The sequence below is a fragment of the Rhineura floridana genome, chromosome 3 (assembly GCF_030035675.1).
Source record: "Rhineura floridana isolate rRhiFlo1 chromosome 3, rRhiFlo1.hap2, whole genome shotgun sequence".
NCBI classification, from domain to species: Eukaryota; Metazoa; Chordata; class Lepidosauria; order Squamata; family Rhineuridae; genus Rhineura; species Rhineura floridana.
In genome coordinates, this window is record NC_084482.1 from 115,864,116 (window position 1) to 115,887,856 (window position 23,741).

Genomic DNA, 23,741 nt, shown 5'->3' on the forward strand with positions numbered 1-23,741 from the left:
AAAATATATTTTCAAATGCTGCCTTTGTGCCAGATTGCATTAAAAGAAGCTTAACAAAAGTTCATGAAAATTAGTTTATAACAATAAAGATGTAAAAGAACAGCAGAATAAAAGCACACCTTTGTACAAAAAAAATTTAACTTAAAAACCAGTAATTCAATAATTAAAGCTATCAGAAAACTAGCTCGACAAGCCAAAACAGGTCACCAGCCTATCTATTTTGTGTGGGTGTGTGGGTGGTTTAATAGCCATATAGCATAATCCTGGGTAAACAGGATACCAAAGGCACATGACTGTCTCCCTTGGGAAGGAATTCCACAATCAAGACAACTACAGAGATAGTCCTGTTGCCAGTAGTCATCTGCCTAACCTCTGCATGCAAAAATACTTGAGCACAAGTTTGTACAGGCACAGGTACTCTCTGCCCTGACTGATTTAAAGGGCATGTAGCTCTTTGAATTAAATGTAGTCCTTTGAATTATGCTAGAAATAAACTGGAAACCAATGAAATTCTTTAAAGATAGTGTAATCTCTCATAAGTAAGAGCAGCAGCCTGGACACTATGTTCTGAACCAGATGTGTCCACAGACTTTCTACAAAAACAGCCTCACAAATTTATAATACAGGAGTCAAACCTGGATGTTAACTAGTTAGCAATGGTGAGACCACTTTAGGGTTCTGTCTTTAGCTCTGAAGTTTTACTTTGAAAGACAAAATATTACAGGGATGAGGAACCTGTGGCCCTCCAAATATTACAGAACTATAACTCTCATCATCTCTGACCTTGACCACTGGCCATGCTGGCTGGGGCTGATGAGTCGGAGTTCAACATCATCTATATGGCCACAGGTTCCCCATCCCTGTTATAATTAACTAAATGTTTCCCTGCTATCTTTAATTGTAATGTGAACTGGTCACACATCCTATCCAAAATGCCTATGTTCAAACAAAATTGAATGATAAACTTTTTCTCATTTTTTTCTTCTTCAGACTTTTTTTCTTTTTTCTTTAGAACAGGAACGAGGGCACTGTGGCTCTCCAGACGTTGCTGTGAACTTCCAACTCCCATGAGCCTCAGCCTGGCCAATGGTCAAGGATGATGAGGGTTGTTGTCCAACAGCATCTAGAGGGCCACAGGCTCCCATCCCAATCCTAGAAGTTCACATTAGCATTTCCTTTTTCTTGGTATATACTAGATTGCTAATACTTCTTTTATTTGATGCCATCACTGTATTTTCTGAAAAGAATATGCTATAGAATCATTCTGAAAACAAATGCATTTTCTTTTCACAAGACCAATCTTCTCAAAAGATTAAATGTAGCACTTGAAAAACAAAGCAAGCATATTATGGAAACTTCTCTTCCATAGCTAATACCTGCATAGTTTTATTTTAAGGCTCATTTTTCTCAAAGTATATTTGTAACGTCTGCATCTGTTTTCTTTGATACATAAAGTCCATTCATTTTCAACACTTTGGCCCTTGTACACTACCCTTAATGAAAAAAATTGAAACAATGATGGAAAGAACAAAGTGTTCCATTTTCTATGTTGTCTACTTCTATAGCAAGTAAGACCCAAACAGAACTTTGTGGCTGATTCCTTACCTTTAAATAATCTGGATAATTATCCAATCTAAAACCTATTTTTCACAAGGCAGGACAGGCTTGATTTTATCCAAAATGCTTTGCTTCAGAGGTCACATAAACTTGTAGCAGTATGGTTTTTGTTAAATCAGTCCTCACAAATGCACTAAAGATGTTGTTGATTTATGTGCTTTTATTTTTGACATATGCTAGAGGCAAAGTTGAGAAGGAAGGAAGCATATGGTCCATTCTCATGTGAGGCTACCAAGCACAACTCCCTCCTTCAACACATGACAGGTCTTTGAATTCTCCTATGTTGTATGCAATTGCATATAACTTTTCCTTAAGCTTTCGGAATGAAAAATAGTTGTAGTTGTGGAGGCCTCCAATTTCTGAATAGGGGAATGGTGGAAAGATCTACTGAAACCTTTCCTTTTCAGTTGTTTTTCAGCTCAAAATGGCTCCACCTAAGCTGCTTTTTACTTCATGGGAGACATAAGATCAGTTGGGGATGAGCAGAAAAATGGGCTGTAGAATAAGGGCTAAATATGTTTTTTACTGGCAGTTGCTGCTTTCCATGGCTGCTTTTTTGTTTTGTTTTAAAATCACATGTAAGATGTCGTTTGATCTTCACTCACCTTGTGGTACTAACAGGTAACTTCATTTACCCTAAAATTGTTCCAGACTAGACAAAGAAGTATAATTTCTAGATACTTAAGTAACTGTGCTCTAGAACAGCTTATAGAATTGGCTAGAGGGGAGTCAACCCTGAATTTAATCCTAAATGGTGTCCAGGACCTGACACAAGATGTAAGTATTGCTGAACTAATTGCAAACAGTAACCACAGTGTTTATCAAATTCAACATACTTATAATTTACAATTGCCATGAGAATCCTACATAATTTCCAAAAAGGAAGTTGAAAGGGAAGGTGAAGACAGCCAAACCTCTCCAGAATGCCAGGGGGTAATTCATAATCACAGTAACAGAAATTCAGAATGTACAACACAGATTAGGAACAAGTACTTTCAAGTCCAAGAAGGATGCTAACATGATTAGCAAGCAAAGACAAGGAAGCTATAAAAAGTAAGAGAGTGTCTATGTTTTTGAGGAAGCCTTTCTCAAATGAGGAAAGACTACAACATAAATTGGGGGGGTATAAGAAGTGGAGGGGGGAAAAGAAGTGGAGGAGTAGAAGGCCAAAAATAAATTGAAAAAAACTTAATTCATCCAAGATAGTAAACTAGTAACAGATACCGTTATATGACAAGGGAGTGAAAGATGTGGTAAAGCGAAGGCAGGCAGATTCCAGAGAAGCTGAATTCATTCTTTGTATCTGTTGCAGATGGTGTCAAGCAGATACCTGTGTCAGCAGTGTCTTTTTCAGGTACAGAGTTTGAAGAATGGAGACAAACAGAGATGACAAAATGAAGTTCTAGGGATGTACAATGTGAATATTAACATATCACCAAATCCAGATGGCATCCACTAGAAAAATTTTAAAGAACTCAAATATGAAATTGCTGTTCTAACAAAAATATGTACCTTGTCCCTAAACTCTGCCTTCAGTACCAGAGGTTTGGAAACAAGGTAACACTATTTTTTAAAATGGGTTCTCAGAAATTATAGGCCAATTAACATCTATTCAACGCAATTAGATACAATTATCAAGTGAACAGTAGTTTTATTGAAGGATAATCAACATGGCTTCTACAAAGGAAAGTTGTCTTTCACAAACCTTTTAAAATCCTTTGGAAGGGGTCCCTAAGCATGTGAACAGGGGACATTATCTCTTGGACTTTCAAAAAGCTTTTCACAAGCTCTCTCACCAAAGGCTTCTGAGTAAACTTAGCCGTCGTGGGATAAAAGGATGGATGATTTTATGGATTGATAACTGACTAAAAGACAAAAAACAAAGTGGGGGAGGAATGGTCAGTTCCCACAATAATGGGAGGTAAGAAATAGGGCTCCCAAAGAATCTTTACTGGGACCTGTTCTTTTTAAGCTGTTCATAAATGATCTGGTGTTCAGGGTGAGTAGGAGGTGACCAAGATGATACCAAACAATTCAGGATGGTGAAAACCAAGATAGACTGCCAAGAGTGTCAAAGATTATCTCCAAATTGGGTGAATAGACAACAAATGGCAAATGAAGTTCAGTAGAAACCCATGTAAAGTGTGGTACATTGGGGCAAAAATTTCTAATCACATATTAATTGATGTGGTTTGAACAGACAGTGATTAGTTAGGGAAAGAGATCTTGGAGTCAAGGTTGTAGCACAATAAAAATGTTGACCCAGTGTCCAGCAGCAGTGAAAAAGGCAAAATCTATTCTAATTATTATTATAATAGGCGTTGAAAATCCGTTAATATCATAAAGCTTCATAAAAATCCAACCACAACTGGAATACCGTGTACAGTTCAGAAAGGATGCTGTAGAGCTGGGAAAGGTGAAAAAATGGGGGCAATCAAAATTGTTAGGGGCCTGGAGTACATTCCCTAGGAGGAAAAGCTGCAGCGTTTGGAACTTTGTCATTTAGGGGGAGAATGGTGTTTAAAACTATACATGAGAACATGGATAGAGAGATGTCTTTCTCCCTCATCAACACTGTAACTCAGGGTTATCTAATGAAGCTCACTTGTGGAAGGTTCAGGACAGACAGAAGTACTTCTGCACACAGTGCATAGTTAATCTATGGGATTCAGTGCCACAAGACAGCTTGAAAAGAGGATTAGACAAATTTGTGGAGGAGGATGCTATCAGTTAGTACTAGTCATGGTGGCTATATACAACCTCCAGGACTATCAGGGCCAGTCTAAAACAATTTGCTGCCTGAGGCAAAGGACAAGACTTCCCCACTCCCATTCTACATACAAAAGCTGGCTTCAAACTGAAATGGGACACCTGAGGAAACAGAATGCAGAACACACACAGCTCTCCTCCAACACCTTAAATACTGCTCACTGCCCCCCAAACATTTTTCTGCCTGAGGCAGTTGCCTCATTCCGCCTAATAATAAGTCTGGCCCAGAGAAGCATCATACCTCTGAATATCAGCTAGGGAAAACAGAAGAGGGCTCCTGCCCTCATATCCTGCTTGTAGGCTTTCCAGAGGGATCTGTTTGTCTCACGGTAGGGAAACAGTACGCTGGACTAGATAGACTAGATATGGACTGATACTCTAATGTTCTTATTCACGCTTTATGTATTTTTTGTATCAATTGTCCAGCTGACCCTTAGGTGTGGGAGAGAAAAGAGATGTAAGGACTAAAAGGCTAAAACAATCACTGTGACAAGAAATGGTCCCTCATTCACAAGAATGCCGCCCTGGGCTCCTGCTGGGAGGAAGGGTAGGATAAAAATCAAATAATAAATTAATAAGAACTCATATACACAAGGATTAAATTGCTTCTGGCTCAGAATTTCCTCCTGGATTCTTGGACAAAAGCATGCAGCCAACAGCACATTGGGTCAGTCCTGACTAGGGATGGGCAAATCTATGTTTCAGTTTCTCTCCATTTCTTGTTTTTCTAATCTTCAATTTCCAAATTTTTGGAATTTTAGTATAATTTCCCCCTAATATAGACATTTCTGTATGCAGTTTCCCCTAATATGATTTCTGTAAAAGTTTTCCTCAATGTAATGCATTTTGTATGTTATGTTTACAAATATATACATTTTATGCACATTTTACCCTACTATAATGCACTGTTGTACACATTACTTGGCTGAACAATTGCTTTGCAAAATATGGAGAAGTATAAATTTCAAAGTATGGCTGTATTTCGTTTTGCATATTGTTTTGGAAAGTGTGGTTTAGGTAGGCTTGCCTGTAAATGCAAACAGTCAAATTCTCCCCCATGCCTAAGCCTGACTAATCAGCTAGCAATGCACATTTGGAGTGTGGGGGGCAGGGAAACACAATGAACTTCCCATTGTTTTGCATGCCCTGGTAACCTCTCACGTATACTGTACTATGTGATACAGATGACTATGCTTCATGACAGCTCAGAAACTTCAGTTGGTTCAATATGTGGCTGGCAGCATATATCACCAGTAATGGAAGAGATCTGCTGTTTTCCATTTTTGTTTCTGGACTAAATTCAAATTATTGCTTCTTAGCTTCAAAGATCTATACAACCTGGTCCATGATACCTAAGGGTGGGCATTTTCATATATACCTTCTCATTCACAAGGTTTAGCAGCATGACCCTGTTGTGGGATTATCCAAGACAGGTGCTGGAACTTTCTCAGTGGTAGCTCCCATGCCTATGTCATTCTTTATTCTTTTTAGACAGTCTTCTGATCTTTCAGCATACCTAGAACTGAGAAGGATGGGAGAATTTGTCTCAATTGCCTGTTCCTGGTCCCAGTTCCAAGCGTGCCCCTATCCTCTATCTCCTGCTCTTTCAGGCCCTAACTTGCTTCTCCCTGTCCTGGGATCTCTATGAGATTCGGGGCCCTCGGTCTCCCTACCAACCTAGTATTATTTCCTCCAAGTTACCCACAAAGTATCTAGCCCCGCTAACATCCCCCCTCTTTCCCACCAAACACCCTCTTTTCTCCGTTTTCTTTCTTCTCTTGCCAGGGTCTCTTAGAACCATCCCATTCTCGCCTCTTCACCCCCATCCCTTTTCCCAATGTTTTTCTCGACAGCAGGTCTCTGAGCGTCCAAAAGAGTGGTTATGATAGTTCGTAGCTTGTTTTATTTTTACAAAGCGTCCTTTGGTGCCTGTGAAAGATGGAACAAATTTATTGCGGCAGAACCTTTCCTGAGCTAGCGCTCACTTCACCGCTGTGCAGTAAGGCTATATAACAAAACACGCTAGTCCAAGTATTCGATAACTTCCGCCCAATTTCGAATCTACCATTTTTGGGCAAGGTCATTGAGCGAGTGGTGGCCAACCAGTTGTCAACACACTTGGATGAAACGGATTATTTGGATCCATACCAATCGGGTTTCAGGACTGGTCACGGAACTGAAACAGCCTTGGTCGCTCTGGTAGATGATTTGAGGAGGGCATTAGATAGGGGAGAATCCACCTTTCTTGTCCTCCTCGATCTCTCAGCGGCTTTTGATACTGTCGACCACAGTATCCTTCTGCTTCGCCTGGAGGGATTGGGAATTGGAGGCACTGTATTACAGTGGTTCCATTCCTTTCTCTCCGACAGGTACCAACAGGTAGCGTTGGGGGAGGAGGTATCAGACCCTTGGCCTCTCAATTGTGGTGTGCCACAGGGCTCTATCCTCTCTCCCATGCTATTTAACATCTATATGAAGCCGCTGGGAGCAATCATCAGGAGATTTGGGCTGCAGTGTCATCAATATGCGGATGACACTCAGCTCTATCTCTCGTTTAAATCTTCACCAGAGTTGGCTGTGGAGACCTTGTCCAAGTGCCTGGAATCCGTGAGTGGATGGATGGGAAGGAACAAGCTGAAGTTGAACCCTGATAAGACCGAGGTACTACTTGTGGGGGACAAGAGAAGGTTGGGCGACATTGACCTGAAGTTCAACGGGGTGAGTCTACCCCTAAAGGACCAGGTCCGCAGCCTTGGGGTTGTGCTTGATTCCAGGCTGTCCATGGACGCTCAGATTTCGGCAGTGAGCCGGGCAGCCTGGTACCAACTACACCTCATACGAAGGCTGCAACCCTACCTTCCTGTTCACCAGCTCCCACTAGTGGTACACGCCCTGGTCACCTCTCGTTTGGACTACTGTAATGCGCTCTACGTGGGGTTACCCTTGAAAACGGTCCGGAAATTACAACTTATACAAAACGCGGCGGCTCGACTACTTACGAATAGTCGCCGCCGAGATCACATCACACCAGTGTTGTTCGACCTACACTGGCTACCAGTTGTTTTCCGAGCCCAATTCAAGGTGTTGGTATTGACCTTTAAATCCCTACACGGTTTCGGCCCAGTTTATCTCACGGAGCGCCTTCAACGCCACCAATTATGCCGCCCGACAAGATCGGCCACACAGGGCCTTCTCTCAATCCCGCCAACAAAAACAGCCAGATTGGCGGGTACTAGAGAGAGAGCATTCTCAGTGGCGGCCCCCACTCTTTGGAACTCCCTCCCACAAGATCTCCGGCACGCCTCTTCCCTAAATGTGTTTTGGAAAGCCTTAAAGACCTGGCTCTTTCAGCAGGCCTTCGGGGTATCCAGGGAGGGTTAATTGTTATAACTGTAATGCCTCCTGCCCACTTTTAATATTGTTGCTGCAGATGTATTGTTTTTATATTGCATTATTATATTTTATCAATTGTATTCTAACAAATTTGTAAGTCGCCTAGAGTGTTCATCGGCCAGATAGGCGACGAAGAAATTAAATTTATTATTATTATTATTATTATTATTAAACGCGCCACAAGGCGTTCCTTTTTCTTTCGGGTCTTAAGCAGCGGATGTGTACTCGGAAGTAAGTCCCTCTGCGTTTAATGGGATTTACTTCCTAGTACTTATGTTTTAGAACTGTAGCCTAAACTTCCTTCAGCTGCCCTGCTTGTTCTTCCTTCTCAGCCACCGCTCACTCTTGAGTCTCTGTTCTCTTCCATGTACGGACTTCAAACACTCTCTAGCGACCTCCCTCTTTGCAGTAAGTATCCTATCGCTGCAGACGGGCAGATGCTCCAACCAATAAATTGTATGAGCGGCGGCATGATCCCGACTTTCCGTACTCCAGCAACCAATGGCTACTCGGAGACGGGACTTCCGCCTAGAGTGGAGGGGTGGATAGGTGGGGGGAGTTGTGTGTGCGAGTGAAGAGAAGGCGAAGAGCGGTGTAATCAGTCAGTCGCGCCCACGGGGGTCCCGGCTCCCTGGCAGCGGGAGGGCAGGTAGCTGTTGTTTGCTAAGACCGGTGAAGGACAGGCAGCTGGGCAAGGCGATACGCGCCGGGCTGCAGGCTCCGAGTTAGGCAGCCTAAGCAGCACCCTCCTTGACCGGCTGTTGCTGTTGTCAGAGGGTCGGCCGGCAGGAGTTTTTGTTTCGAGGCCGTGAGGAGGGTGTCGGTGCGAAGGCGGCCGAGGAGCCATTCCGTCCCCGGCCGGCCACCTGCTTGTCTCTCTCGGGGCGAGAGACAGAGAGCGAGGGTCGGGAGGGTTCTACTGGGGTCGGAAAGGGCGGGGTGGGTGGGTAGAGAGTGTTTGCGGTCTAAGGAAGGAACGAAAGTGAGTTTCTAAAAGGAGGGGGTCTGCCCCCTAAAGAGGATTTCTGGGGGTCCCTAGCGGTGTGATGGTGGTGGGGAACAGCAAGCAGTTCCTAGGGGCCCCTGGAAAGGTTATAAAAGTGGAAGCGGTGAGGTGCGCCGAGGGAGGAAGTGTCCCGTCCCCAGGCTGCTTTGCAAGGTCTCTAGATGGCCCCTTAAGACTGGTGGCTACGCACAGGGTCGGATAGGCCGGGAGGAGGGAGGCTTAAAGGTGCGTTTGGAAGTCCTTACAAACCCGGGCGAAGTAGTAAGAGGCGGGGAGGGGCGCTGCCCCTGTCGTCGCTTCTCTCCCGGGGTTGGTGGGAGGCTGCGATGAATGGTTTCAGCACTGAGGAAGACAGCCGGGATGGGCCTCCCACCACCCCTTTCTACGGACAGACCTGCTGCCTCATCGACGACGGGGACCGCTGTGTCCGCCCGGCTGGTAATGCCTCGTTTAGCAAGAGGATCCAAAAGAGCATCTCCCAGAAAAAGCTGAAACTGGATATTGACAAAAGTGTAAGTTGCGTCGGCCTTGCACTTCTCTGTGTCTGTCTTTGTGTAGTCTTTCCTGAAAATAATTTGTGAATCTCTCTGTTAATCTGTTCACTGTTGCACCAAAGGGTTCAAAAGGGGGGAGGGTGTTGCCATTTTAAGGACGCCTCTGTCACTGGCACTCTTATTGCGTTCAGCATAATTTATAACCATAATTGAAATAAAAACAAGTTGCCTCTATGGTATTTGTGGTTTATGTTTCTAACATGGAGACCCATGTAGATAGAGAGATCTCTCTCTCGCTCTTTCTTTTGTTGTAGGAAATGGCTGTAAAACAACTTAATGTGGTCTGTAATATAATGTAATGTTACAAACTCTTTATGAAAGCTATATTGAGTAAACAGAGATATCAATTCTACATGCAAAACTAATAATAGGTAGAGTTTGATATATGGACAAGGGGAAGAAAAATTAACATAAAAATTGACATACATTGGTGGTTATGTCCTGTCTTAAACCACCCTGTGGTCTTTTGATGACAGGCTGTATATAAATTTTTTAAAATAAATAAAAACTAATTTAATCCAGAGTGGAAGCATCTTTTAGCATCATGACAGAGGGATATAATAGCACACCGTTCAAAATACATGGTAAGGAAGATGGGATTGTCATGTCTGGTTGAAGCAGAGGCAATAACCTGTTCTGAGCTCTTAAGGGTAAGGGTAGAGCTGCTTATAATGCTGTGTAAATATACAGCACTGACATATTAGAGGAGGACTGCTTATCATTGGCAATTTGAGAGACAGAGAATACATCCATTTCATAGTCAAAGGCTATACAGTAGTCTTGTTGCCTTTTGACACTGAATGCTGGCATTACTACGGGGAATGGATGTATGACTGATGGGTATGCATTTGTGGAGTTCAGACTGTTGCTTGAAGTTGTTATTTTAAAATTGTTATTTTAAATCTCCAGCAAATCCTTTTGAACTACAAAACTGCAAGCATGTTTGTTTCTTGGCTAGCATCAAGTGGACTTTTTTTGTTGCCAGACAATTAGTGTTAACATTAAGTGGCATCTGTCACATCAGGTGACTCAACTGGAGCATTATTGGATGTAGCAGTAGAACTTGCTTGTGTTCAGCAGGATGCTAAATTAATATTACCTTGTAAAGCGCTCCTCAGTTTAAGCATGGCTTCACTCAATTGTTAAATCTTAAACCTGTGGTAGGGGAGGAAGAAAGAAATTGTTTGTGTCACTTTGACAGCACTTATCTTGTACTGTTTTAGATCTAGATCAACCTTGTACTAATCATAGACTGCCATATGCATCATGCACAGAGCCCCATAAAACTCAGGTGTAATAGGTGGGTGGTCTGGTAGGTTGTATTTTCCTGGCTAATATACGTGTGTCACAGCAATAAAGGGCACCTTTAAATTACAAAATGTATCATCAAGCATGATGTTTTTATGTCAAGCTCCAATAATTTTGCTTTCCTTTAGAGTCCAGCCTTTCCCAACCTTTGGGTCCCCAGATATTGCTGGACTACAATTCCCATCATTCCTGACAATTGCCCGTGCTTACTGGAGCTGATGGGAGCTGTAGTCCAGCAACATCTGGGGACCGCAAGGTTCAGAAAGGCTGCTTTAGACTCCTTTCTCTAGAGATTCAATCCAGTTCAAAAAGGAGAATGTTTGAATGATTGTAAAAGAGAGCAATGTGAAACTGAAGACAGAAAGCTGTGTGCCTGTATTAGTAAATTTTGCAGGTTAATTAAATGTAGTCTTATTTATTCAATGTAATCTTCCACTCTGCTATATTGTGACCACTGTGCCATTTCACTCCATGTTTTTTATTTGTTAGGTAGGACACCTGTATATTTGTGATTTCCACAAGAACTTCATTCAGAGTGTTCGAAACAAAAGAAAGAGGAAGACCAGCGATGATGGGGGAGACTCACCAGAGCACGAGATTGATGTCCCAGAGGTATATAACATAATGAAATTGGGGGTTGTTGCAACTTCTATTCAGCCCTGTTTGCATTTTCATTCATCTTCATCAACCTGGTGGAGAACCTTTTTCAGCCCAAGGCTTACATTCCCTTCAATGGGCCACATGCCAATGGTGGGGTGGGGGTGGCAGAAGCAGTAGTGGGTGGAGCAACAAATACACTAACAATTGGAAGTTTCTACATACAGTCACACCTTACACACGTCTCTATCCTCCATCAGGCAAGCAAAAGGTATTATCAGAGTTCAAGGACACATTCCAGCTAAGCAAAAGTACTTGAAGCCTTTCCTCTTCTCCCAGACATTTTAGCATGTGTTTTTAAATTGTTTTAAATTTTTAAATTGTGTTTTAAATTGTTTTTAAGAGATGTGTTTTAAATTTGTATATTTGTTATAATGTTTTTAGTTACTGTAAACTGCCCAGAGAGCTTCGGCTATAGGGCGGTGAATGAATGAATTAATGAAGATGGAGCAGAGCAGGGCCATTGAGCAGTGTAGCCTAGAAATCAAGTGTATGGCTTGAGAAGAATCCCATAGGCCAGATTGAGAGGCCAAGGTGGCTGCCTTTAGCCCCTGGACTTGAGGTTCCCCACTCCTGATATACAGTCTAAAGGTAGCATAGTGAATACACTATCTAAGGCTCTAATCATGTCTTCACCTTCAATGGCCTCTGTTATTTACAGAGTCTAATTTATGAATGCTAACCATCATAAGAACAGGGTGCTTTGGGATAAAATAGAACTCTTATAGACCACACTCAACTGTTTTTTCTTGCAACATTCAGTGTAGTTTTGTACTACATTACAGAATCTGTCCATCTCGTTTTATGGAATTTCTGTTGTTCTTTCCAATCTTCCTTTCTATCTAATATTTTCTCATTGTACAGAACAAAGGCAGGCAGCATTAATTTGTGTGCTGTGGATAGTTGCTAGAATCCAAACAACTGCTTTTATTTCAGTGAAAGCTTTTACTTTCTTGGTTCTGAAGCTTGGAAATCTTAAAGATGGATGCTGAAAACACAGCACATTTCTAGTCCCCTGTATGCTTCCTAGTACAACTGAGTATTCAGGGGAATGGGAGGCACAATTTACTGGACCATGGCTTTTTCTGTGCAGCAAATGTATCTCTTGACTTCCTCAAGCCACAAGCTTCCTTTTTGCTCCAAATTGCTCACACTATCCCTCATAACCATCACTGATGTTGGCAAAGAGGAGAGTAACTCAATCAAACACTGTCCTGGGAGGATTCTGTCATCTAGTCAGCTGTCCTCAGGAAGAACTGCATGGCAGGAGCTGCTCTGTCCTCCTGGCCTGGATATTGTCACCATTATTTGATCCAGGGCTTCCAGGGAGGGCAAGAGAGCCTGTACTGCCATTGACATTAGCAAAGTTGCTGCTCCTCTACACAGCCATAATCTGCATAAACAGAACAATATAACTGCATTATAAGAACTGAACATTTAAGAAATTGTGGTTGAGCTTGCTTTTCCCTTCTCCCTCACACTCCTTTTTATGTGTGTGTCATGTCTTTTTAAACTGTGAGCCTGAAGACAGGGATTGTCTTAGTACTGATTTTTGTAAGCAGCTCTGAAAGCCTTTTTAGCATGGTATAAGATGGGGTATTGTGATGATAAATGTAAATGTACTACCTTCAAGTCAATTCCAACTTATGGCAACCCTATGAATAGGGTTTTCACGAGGCTGAGAGGCAGTGACTGGCCTAAGGTCACCCAGTGAGCTTCATGGCTATGTGGGGATTCAAACCCTGGTCTCCCAGGTCGTAGTCCAACACCTTAACCACAACACCACACTGGCCCTATTGTGATGATACCTGTGTATATATATGTTTGTTGTTGATGTTTATGTAATTAGTGAGTGATGGGAGGGGGAGTGAGAGAGAGGGAATGTTGGTGAGTGCTGTGTGTGATTGGCTGAGAATATGTGGGATGGCTGTTCATATTTGGCAGTTTGACAGTTAGATAGGGAACAGACTTACGAGAAAATAGGGTTCTGATTTGAGAGAGATAGGGTGTGTTTACGAGTGGTAGGATTTGAGGGAGATATCTAGAATAAGGGCTCAGCATTCAAGATAGTGAGGGACAGGGCTTATTGAGAGGTGGCGCTGCAAATTGTAGTGTGAACACTTCCTCCCACCTGCACATTGCCCCCTGCCTTGGCAAGCAAGCAGATGTCTACGTGCAGCAGCGTTGCCCAGCGGTGGCAGCAGTGGCAGGCAGAAGGCTGGTGTGTGATTTACACAGTGACTAAGTTTAACGGGGCAGCAGTGGGTGGGAGGCAAACATGCAGCTCACGCGGCAATGGAGTTTCTCCAGGGGAGGTAGCCGGGTTGGCAGTGGTGGTAGCTGTGGGTGGGAGGCCAATGTGTGCCTTAAGTGTGCTGCATGGCAGCAGTGCTTGTCCAGGGGCAGTGGCAGTGCAGAGCAGTGGAAGCAGAAGAACAGGCAAGGCAAGCAGTTGACAAGAGTAGTGGGGTTGACTGGGAGGTGGCGAGCAGGGTGGTGGCGAGTTAGCGAGGGGGGTTAGTGAACGGAATGAGCAGGCAAGTTGGTGTGCAGAGAGAGCAGGGTGGGGGTTGGCGAGCAGAGTTAACGGGGGCAGAACCCCCCTAGTACTTCAAAAATTGTGATTGAAGCTTGAGAAATTGAAAATGCAACTTTTTCAAAGGACTTTTCATTGAAAAAACATATCCATGGAAGAAACATTACATTAACTTGTCTGAAAGCAAAATAGATATATAGAGCTACATTGAGAGTTTTTATTTGGTGAATTGAAGAGCTTCTTCCATTTGTGGAATAGACCAAGATCCAGTAGAGGCTCCTGGTAGAAGGGGGGGGGAGTGATTTTCACTGATTTTTCCCTACCACCACCCATATAGATCTGGATGGTCCCCAGTCATCCAGAGCATCTTTTCATGGGGTAAAGGGGCCTGCAAAGGAGAGAACAAATTGGTGAAAATAGCCTCCCCTCCCCATTCTTCCAGAATCCCATGAACCAAGATAGAAACCTAAGTAGCTGCCTGATGCTGAGGCAGACCATTTGTCCACCCTGCTTGGTACTGTCTTCACTGACTGGCAGTGGCTCTCCCAGGTTTGACAGAAGTCTTTCTCAGCCCTATCTAGACATGCAAGGAACTGAACCTAAGCATGTGCTCTACCATTGAACTATGGCCTGTCTTGTCATAGGAACTCTGGATCCAAGCCTTAATGCTTTAGGAGAGCAATTAAGAGCAGTCTAATGTGCTGCATCACAAAAGAAATGGCTGGGACAGTATATTCCCATCACTGTATCTACATTGTGGCTACAATCCAGAGAGCACATACAAAACTGAGGAACCATCCTGTTGAAAGTACATGGGAATAAATTACTTGTACTGTACAGTTATGTTAGTGTCCCACTGTTTAAATGCTAGTTGTTATGTTAAATGCTGGCATTCCTTGCTTTAAATTAAGTGATGTTTCTTGTAGGTTGCTTCTTACAGTAAATATGTATTCTAGAAATGACTGTATGCCTTTTCTTTGTTAATCATGCCATCTCTTTTACAGGTTGACTTGTTTCAACTTCAAGTAAACACGCTACGTCGTTATAAAAGGCATTACAAGTTGCAAACCAGACCGGGCCTCAATAAAGCCCAGCTGGCAGAAGTAAGTTGGCTAGCAAGCTTCTGTGCTTTCATCATATGGAATGTGATTTTTCCTTCCCCAACCAAACCTATTTATTTTTATACTAATGCTCACTTGTAACTGTAGCTAATTAACATCCACATATTTTCAGTATATTACTATTGCGTTCAGCTGTATGCTTATGCTTCTTGAAGGATGAGATGTGAAAGGACTTGGAATGCTTCAAGTTATAAATTAAGCTGAGTTTCTCTTTAATTCCTCTGATCATATACATCATGAGCTGGATCCTAACTTCCCCTGAGTGGGACTCCCCCACCTACCTGCCCCCTGTGTCCTCGGAAAAATTCCTCCATAGGGCTTGGGGAGCCTCCAGAGCAGCATGGAAGATGGGGCTGGGGGTTGAAGGGAGAGTCAGAAGAAAATCGCCTCTCCCCTCACCAGTGAGTCTCCCTTAGATTGCAGTTCCTTCTGTGAATGGATGGGGAGAGATTCAGCCCAATATTTTTGAAACAGAAGCATCTCTCAAACATCAGGTATAGTGTCCATAGTAGACATGAATGAAGAACTATTGAATTTTGAGCTCAGTCCAAATTTGCATCCTACTGACTAGTTGATCATAATAAACCATAAGGTATCCTCTTCCACAGCAAAGTAGTAATGGGAAGATTGGCACATAATCTTTGACAATTAGCAAATTGAGGGTTTGATTAATTTCTTGAAAGTGTTGGCAAGTACCTAAACTACAGATCTATTCTAAAAACATGTAGGAAACTGTCTGAGCAAAAGCACCTGTTCCTTCAACGAAATTGTGCTTTCTCTTTCCAGACCAGGCTTTTTTACCACCACTGAATATCAGCCAGTCTAAAAGTTTAGTGTGATGGGTCCCTCTGTTGCAACATATAGTAAACAAGCGAAATAACATCTCTCTATAATGGCAAAAATGTTCACCACACAATAGTTGTTCATGGTGGTCCACCTTAAAAGTTTATCAACTAACATCTATAATTGTTCAAGTGGACAATCTTACTTTAAAAAAAACCTGTAGATCATTATGTTCCTGAAAAGTTTCAGCAAGATATTGTTATATGATCCATAGGTGCATTTTTCACTTGTAAATCATAGGAAATTTCAGCAGTGGTCTCTCTTTAGCATTCCATGAAATATTGCAGTATACCTTGGAGACCTAGCTCTGAGAAAACCATAGATGGAGAGAACTTGTGGCCCTCTAGATGTTGTTGGACTACAACCCCCATGGTCCTTCATGATTAGCCATGTTGGCTGGGGCTGATAGAGAGTCCGACATCTGGATGGCCATAGAATCCTCATCCCTACCATAGACCATGTACTAGCTCCATGTTTCAAAACTTTCTAATTTCCTTGTCCTTTCAGACTGTCAGCCGCCACTTCAGGAACATCCCTGTGAATGAGAAAGAGACACTTGCATACTTCATCTACATGGTAAAGAGTAACAAGAGCAGATTGGATCAGAAGTCAGAAAGTAGCAAACTCGAATGAAGACTGGGCAGCTTTTGGACACATGCATATGTGAATTTGAAGAAGCATCAGGTGCATTATAAAAACAAAAAACTTTTAACACTTATGTAAATTAAAGTGTAAATTAGAAAACAATATAGAAAACTTTGATCCAGAAATTAGAATATATGATTCCAGAACGTGTGTGAAGATTCCTGCATTTTCAAAATCTTAATATTTGACTGAAGGGCTAGAGATCACAGGAAAAATCAAGAAGTCAATGATGATAACTGTTCAGAGGATTAAAATAAATATCTGATTATGATATAAGTTACAGATAAGATGAGTCTTAGCATTCTTGAACTGGAACATATCGCATCCGTATAGTACTTGGTACAAGTTAAGCATGGCACCGGAATTCTGATTCAAAAATCTTAGTCTGTGGTTCCTGTTTTAAGTGTGCTCACCACTTGTATGCCGCACAAGATTACTAGTTTTCAGTTGGTACATTCTATATTTTTATGGGTGCTAGAAGTTTCCAAGCCTCACCTTTTTGTATGTATATGGGTCTTGACAGAACACTGAAACTGGCCAGCTTTGCTTATTTACTATTAGAACCTCTGTTTTGTGAATTCATAAAGGCTGAATTTTTAACTATTTCACTTTAAAAAAAAAATCATTTAACTGAGAGCTATTAGCATATTATCCACTGTTCTTGTAGAGTTCATTGTATAAATTTAATTCTGTGTCTTCATCATACCAAAAATGGCTTAATTTAAGTTACTGTGGGCCTTTGATCAGAATGCAAAGCACCAGTTCAGCAGCTTTATTTTATACATGTCCGCTCAGAAGTAAGTACCATTTTGTTCAGTGGATCTTATTCCCTGGGAAATGAGTGTAGAAATGCAGCCTGAGTATATAACTGAATACTGAATTGTAGTCTCAATCTGATCTTGATTAGGCAGACATCCATGCTATCTGATGCTCTGAGATTTGAATGCATACAATGTAGAATAGCAGTTACGGTGTCAGTAGACATGAATATTAGTTGATGTTAGTAGTGGCCTCTGTTTGTGCTGGTTTTTGGCAATGGGAACTTGTTCCAAACCACTTGTCTATTCTACATGCAGTTGCCTGAAATGCACAGTGGCAAATTTAATTACCTTTGTTTAAATTTCATGCTGCTACTCATCTTTTCTCCAAACCAGAACTGTTTCTGTAATGCACAGGCAAACAGTTTCTCCATTTTCTTCAGTGGAGGAGGCACCACCATGGTCTAAAACAGGCCAACAGCTTGTGGCCTGCCAGTTGTGGCTTGCAGGTACTTAATCTCTTCTGTCCCAGCCTAAGCATAAACAAGTTATTGAGTTCCTGGTGGACTGCTTTACATGGATGGTGGGCTGTGTTCTGCTTGGTAAGTTGCAAGTTATTCTTGTCTCATCTAAAGTAAAGCTTTATCCAAAGGTCAGAGTTGTAACACTCTCTGTTTTTAGTCATTTGATATTTTATTCACAGTCATCTTTGAGACTGTTAGCATCATCTCAGTCCTGTGCTGCTCTAGGCCTTGACTTTGTTTTTTAAAAGTACAGATCTGAGCACCACTGAAATCCATTGGTCTTGCATCCAAGTAAGAGGTAAGTGTATGTTGTAAGATGCCAAAAATCTATTCCAAAGAAAATTTCTCGGATGTTAGGGTGATAGGCAAATATTCAAAGGTTTTTATTTTTATTTGTTTTTCAAAATTCAATTATGCCATGGTAAATGACTGTGTGGAAAGATACTGCTTAATTCAGCATTACATATATTTGTTGTGCAAGGATATAGAAATGCAGCAGTATCTTCTTAAATACTTCTCATTCTGACAAAGTACATGATAAAATTAAAATTTGTCTCAAAGAATACAGAGTTCATTTGCAACAGTTTATAAGTGTTCTGTTGCAAACAGATATTCAAGAAACATGGGCATGTATACTAGTGCGTGTTATCCCAATTAATTGAATGCCTCCATTGAATTAGGTGGATGTTTTCAGGCAGCTTCATCATAGAATATGTGTTGGAAGTATGTACTAAATTGGCAAGTATGAGTGTGAGGAGAAACAGTGCTGAAATATTTCAGATTACTGTATTGTGTTTTAAAACTCACCATGGTACCACTTCCTTCTTCATTGGAAAAATGAATCAGACTAGCCACCGGGTCAGTTGAATATAAATAAAAGCTTGCAATAGCTGTTGATCATTTGACTTCAGAATATTCATGTTCACTGTTTGATGACCACAGCAAAATTAAGCACTGTACACCTCACTTCTAGACCAAAAATTTCAATCTTTTAGTGTTGGGTCTTAGTTTTGTAAAACAAATGACAGCAGAGTTTCAGCAGCCAGCATCAAAATGACTCTACAGAATAATGCAGTGGCAGGTGCTATCCCTTCAGGAGTGGCTTTGGAAATCAAATAAAGGAAATTGTTTTTCCCAAGTAAATTAATCTGCATTAAATTTTATTGTTCATTATAAAAGAAAATTAATAAATAGTTGATGAAGAGATTGAGAAATCTCACCATTAGATCCAAGGAACTGCTGATATCATAATCCTTCAGTCCTGTTGTCTTTTAGATACATCTCTATATGCCTTATTCTCAGCTAGACCCACAAGGGTTGAACAATTGTCTTGCCAGACAGGATGAGCCATTTTCATGGCTTATCATGCTAGAAACTAATCCAGTCAACAGCAATATCTATATTCAGGGAGAAACCTGTGGTTCTTGAACATCTATTGTGGAATCACCAAAAACACCATAATGCAGTTGTTTAATATAATGGCAGATTATGCTGCTTGCCATTTAAGGAAACTTTCCAATTCCTTGTGGTTTTAATAAAACCTTCAGCATTTTTGAGCTTCAAAGGATATGAAGGATATTCTAAAATTAATAGAATATGTCCGAACAAAGTCACATTGACATGTTCATTCATACAAACTGGTGGGTTGTATTTTATCTTGATTCTTGTCAAATATACACTTTACATGGAGTTTAAGCTATTCAGCTGTTAACCTTGTCATAGGAGTGAGTTTCCACACTTAAGATTATCTATGGAAGATCATAATGCTGACCACATCCATACTGAATGAAACTTAACTCCAAGCTTCTGTTTGAAGGCTTCATGCCCATTCAAGAACCCACTTAAAGCTAGAAGAAGGGCCATCATTGTTTTAATGGGCTTTGCATCAGAGCCGAAGAACTTAATGTGGCACATCTTCTATAATGAGGTTAACCATCAAAGATGGTGGTCCTCAGTACATTAGTTGTTTGTGGTTGTGGTTGTTGTTTTTGTAGTAGCAGTGCAAGGATTTTTGTTCATCCCTTGAATGAAGGAAAGAGCAAAGGGAAAGGGAATGTGCAATGCATTACAGCACTGGAATGACACTTTTATGAATACATTGTGCCGTCGATAAAATAGCTAGAAACTGAGTCAAGCAAGTCCAAGTGCATTTCTGCAATGGAAATACTGCATGTCAAACTCCTGCATTAAATTTCAGATTTTGTCATGCATGGCAAATCATGAATTATGATTCAAAAGAAACAGTCTTGCTGCTGTTCTTGCAGAACTCCTGAGTCTTACATTCACAAGAGTAAACTTTTAAAAAACTTTTTAGCCACCTGAGAAAATGTATCAGTAAAAAACTGTAGATTAGCAAAAAAACTGAAAGCCAAAGTAGCTCATGGCAAGAATATTTTTCAGATTTGGAAAGCAGACTTGAAAAGCCATGAGCAAGATATATCCCAGAAATGCATCTGTTGGGGACTTGTCCTCAGCAAGAACTTACTAAACAGTATTTAAATTTTTATAATCAGTATATATTATCCAAATACATTTTTGTGGGGGGGAGGAGGAGGGAATTGAGACCCTTGCACTTTACTTGTCTTGATAAATCCTAATGTAAATAAGATGGAAACTCTTGACATATTAGAAGAAAACATCTTGATAAACATGTTTTACTTAAAAGGCAAACTGTTGTATTCAGTGCACTTCTGTTACTTCACCCTGCATGTTGAGATGAGGAACTGGCAAATCTTCAGGACAGCTGTTCTAAAAGAAGAATTTCAGTGCTTGTACAATTGATTAAAGGGCCCTGCTATGTTGAAGCAGAATATCAGTGCTTCCTCACTTATGATATCCCACATATTCAGTTGTGAGTTTATGTGTGTTTTTGTTTTTTTCTTTTAAATGTGATGATGGTGCAGGATAATTCTTGCTTTTCTGTAGCATTTACTCATTCTCATTTATTAATACCTTAATTAGGAGTTAAATTTTAAATGTTTCTGGAGGGGAAGGGATTCATGCCTTAAACTCAGAATTTCAATGAAATATTTAGCAATAGTTTTTTCTGCAATTTTTTTTTACAATGTTCAAACATAAGCTTATGGAGGTTGCCTTTCATTATATTGCCTTCATCCGTTCTTTCTTGTCCTGCTGCATGCTAGAAAAACATGAAAACATATCTGTTAACATGTTTTTACACCCCTTTGCCATGTAACAGGCTTGCTGGAGGAAACAACTTCCCTTCCCCTTCATTCATTCTGGTGGGCCTTCTGTTCTGATCTTTATGCCAAATGTTTTAAGTAAGCTTGTATTTTTAATTGTGAAATAATAACTGTGTACCCTTAAATCAACCTAGTGACTTACAGTGAAAGTGTAGAGTTCTTTTCTCTGAGATGTATAGTGTATCCTTCTACTCTAAGTCTGTACTGTTGGATAAAGATATAAATACCTGAGGTGCATTTTTAATAAATGATCAGTTGTGCAACCGGCCACGTTGGCTCTCTGTTGCAGTGCTTTTTGTAGATACACAAGGCATTCCTGCTGAAAATTGATCATGGAGCAAGATATATTAAATTCACTTATACTTGTTCATACTGTGCTTGCTGAGATCATTGAATGCTGGACATATGAAGACACTTGCATCGCCCATGTGGAAAAAAAGTAAAACCAACCTTTCTTGATTTCACTTTTTGTAACTGACAAATTGTTTTTACATCAAAATGAAAATGTACTGCCTTCAAGTCGATTCCAACTTACGGCGACCCCATGGATAGGGTTTTCATGGTAAGCTGTATTCAGAGAGGTCTACCATTGCCTTCCTCTGAGGCTCAGAGGCAGTGACTGGCCCAAGGTCACCCAGTGAGCCTCATGGCTGTGTGGGAATTCAAACCCTGGTCTCCCAGGTCGTATTCCAACACCTTAAACACTACACCACACTGGCTCTCGATGTTTTTACATCACTAATTCTTAAATTACTGGACCATCATTTGACTATTTGACCAAACACCCACTCATACCCAGTTGCTTGCCAGTATTCCGTATTTTGAAAGTGGGAATCTTGGAAGCAAAATCTATTATGTACCTTATTGCCAACTGATTTTCAGGTACATGGGTCCAAGTACAAGAAACTACTTGGACATGCTGAAGAGCAGTAGCCTGGTGGTACAATGGGAAGAGCAGGTGGCTCCCTCAGTGACTAATAGCCCATATTAGGGCAGGGGTAGCTAACCTGTGGCTCTCCAGATGTTGGATTCCAACTCTTCATCCCCAACCAGCATGACCAATAATCAGGGATGTTGGGAGTTGTCGTCCAACAAAGACTAGGTTAGAGGAAAGCAGCACATCTGGGTGTTTTTCATTGTAGGGGCACTGAGCTGGTCCTGTATCATCTGACTTCCCTGGCCAGGCAGATTTTGGACTGTTTTGCCAATTGGCACAACCTGCAGTTTCCTTAGTAGTGTGTGGTTCAAATCATTGTAGTGCTTAACAACAGAGTGCCAGCGTGGTATAGTGACTGGTGTGTTGAGACTATGACTCAGGAGATCCAGGTTCAAGTCCCAGCCAGCCAAGAGAAGTTCACTGGGTGAATATGGACAGTGAAAGTTGCTCTTTCAGCCTATATAGTTCTTAAGGTAAAAGTATGGGGAGGAAGAAATGTCCTATACGCTGACCTGAGCAGCATGTCGGGAATGCAGGCTGCAAACATAAATAAAAATTAAACTATTTATTTATTTATTAAACTTGTATACTGCCCCATAGCCAGAGCTCTCTGGATGGTTTAGAATAACTAAAAACAAATACAATTTAAAATACATCTTTTAAAAAACAATTTAAAACAATTTAAAAATTTAAAACAATATAGAACACATGCTAAAATGCCTGGGAGAAGAGGAAAGTCTTGACCTGGTGCCGAAAAGATAACAGTGTTGGTGCCAGGCGCACCTCGTCAAAGAGATCATTCCATAATTTGGGGGCCACCACTGAGAAGGCCCTCTCCCTTGTTGCCATTCTCCGAGCTTCCCTCGGAGTAGGCACCCAGAGGAGGGCCTTTGATCTTGAACGTATTTTGAATTTGGATTTTGGCATAGAATATTAATAAACTATTGGAATATTCCAAATTAAGTCATTTTTAGTATATTCTAGTAATGCTTTTTTATTGCAACATCTGAAACCAATGTTGAAATGTGAGTTTAGCGTTGTGAAGGGAGAATAGCAATTATTTTATATTGTAGCTATATATTCAGAATAGTTCACATTTCTGTTCCAAGGAAGCATTGTACATTACAGAGAACCCAAATCTCACTCTCTTTTTTTAAAAAAATGTATAGACTTTTTAACCTTGTATTCGATGTTCCAAACCATTTTTATTCTCTTTGGGCTATTTTTGTTACGTAAACAAGCCATTTTAACTGCATCTTAAGAAGTTGCCAAGAAGTGACTGAATGCATTGTAGGGCACAATGTTATTAAAAGGTAAAATTGTTCTGTAGAATATGCTAAACATGGAGGCTGCCTGCTTGCAACATCCATCAGATTGTTTATTTGATCTTTTCAGAATGCCCTTTTCATTGGTATTGAGCAAACGCTACAGCCTCTTATACTAGTCAAACTGACTCCCATCAATATCTTTATATTTTATGTAATATAGGTATATGCATAAGTATTATCTGAGCTGCTGTCCTTCTGTTAGCTACCCTGCCTGTATCATGTGATAGTTGTTTGCTTGATTGCATCTCCTGCAATTGTTCCTGAAGGACAGGAATAACAAATACTGTGAAATACATTAATCAAACATAACAAACTCACATTAAAGTAGCAGAAAAATACATTTTAAAAACAGAACCATGTCATCCAAAAGCTTCCTTGAAAATTCACATTTTTGTTGTTTGCTAAAGCTAGGCTGGGAAGCTGTAACAGGAGTAAATTCTATAAATATGGTGCCATATTTATTAAAAAGGCCTTGTCTCTCTTGCCTACCCATCTTACTTCGGAAAGTGCAGGCAACACAGAGCAGGGCCTCAAGTGTTGAC

At 40.9% G+C, this 23,741-nt stretch overlaps 1 protein-coding gene across 1 annotated transcript; it reads left to right on the forward strand.

Annotated features, from left to right (window-relative positions):
* Window positions 1–8,273: 8,273 nt before the first annotated feature.
* Window positions 8,274–21,202, forward strand: SAP30L (SAP30 like). Its single transcript, XM_061617451.1, has 4 exons — window positions 8,274–9,297; window positions 11,137–11,259; window positions 14,845–14,943; window positions 16,312–21,202. The coding sequence occupies exons 1-4, from the start codon at window positions 9,112–9,114 to the stop codon at window positions 16,435–16,437; spliced, it is 534 nt and encodes a 177-aa protein (XP_061473435.1). The 5' UTR covers window positions 8,274–9,111; the 3' UTR covers window positions 16,438–21,202.
* Window positions 21,203–23,741: the final 2,539 nt, after the last annotated feature.

Excerpts from the sequence above, each read along its gene's own strand:
- SAP30L (XM_061617451.1), top strand. The coding sequence starts at position 9,112 with ATGAATGGTTTCAGCACTGAGGAAGACAGCCGGGATGGGCCTCCCACC. Across the intron at positions 9,298-11,136 it reads AACTGGATATTGACAAAAGT|GTAGGACACCTGTATATTTG; the intron begins GTAAGTTGCGTC and ends TTTATTTGTTAG. Across the intron at positions 14,944-16,311 it reads ATAAAGCCCAGCTGGCAGAA|ACTGTCAGCCGCCACTTCAG; the intron begins GTAAGTTGGCTA and ends TTGTCCTTTCAG.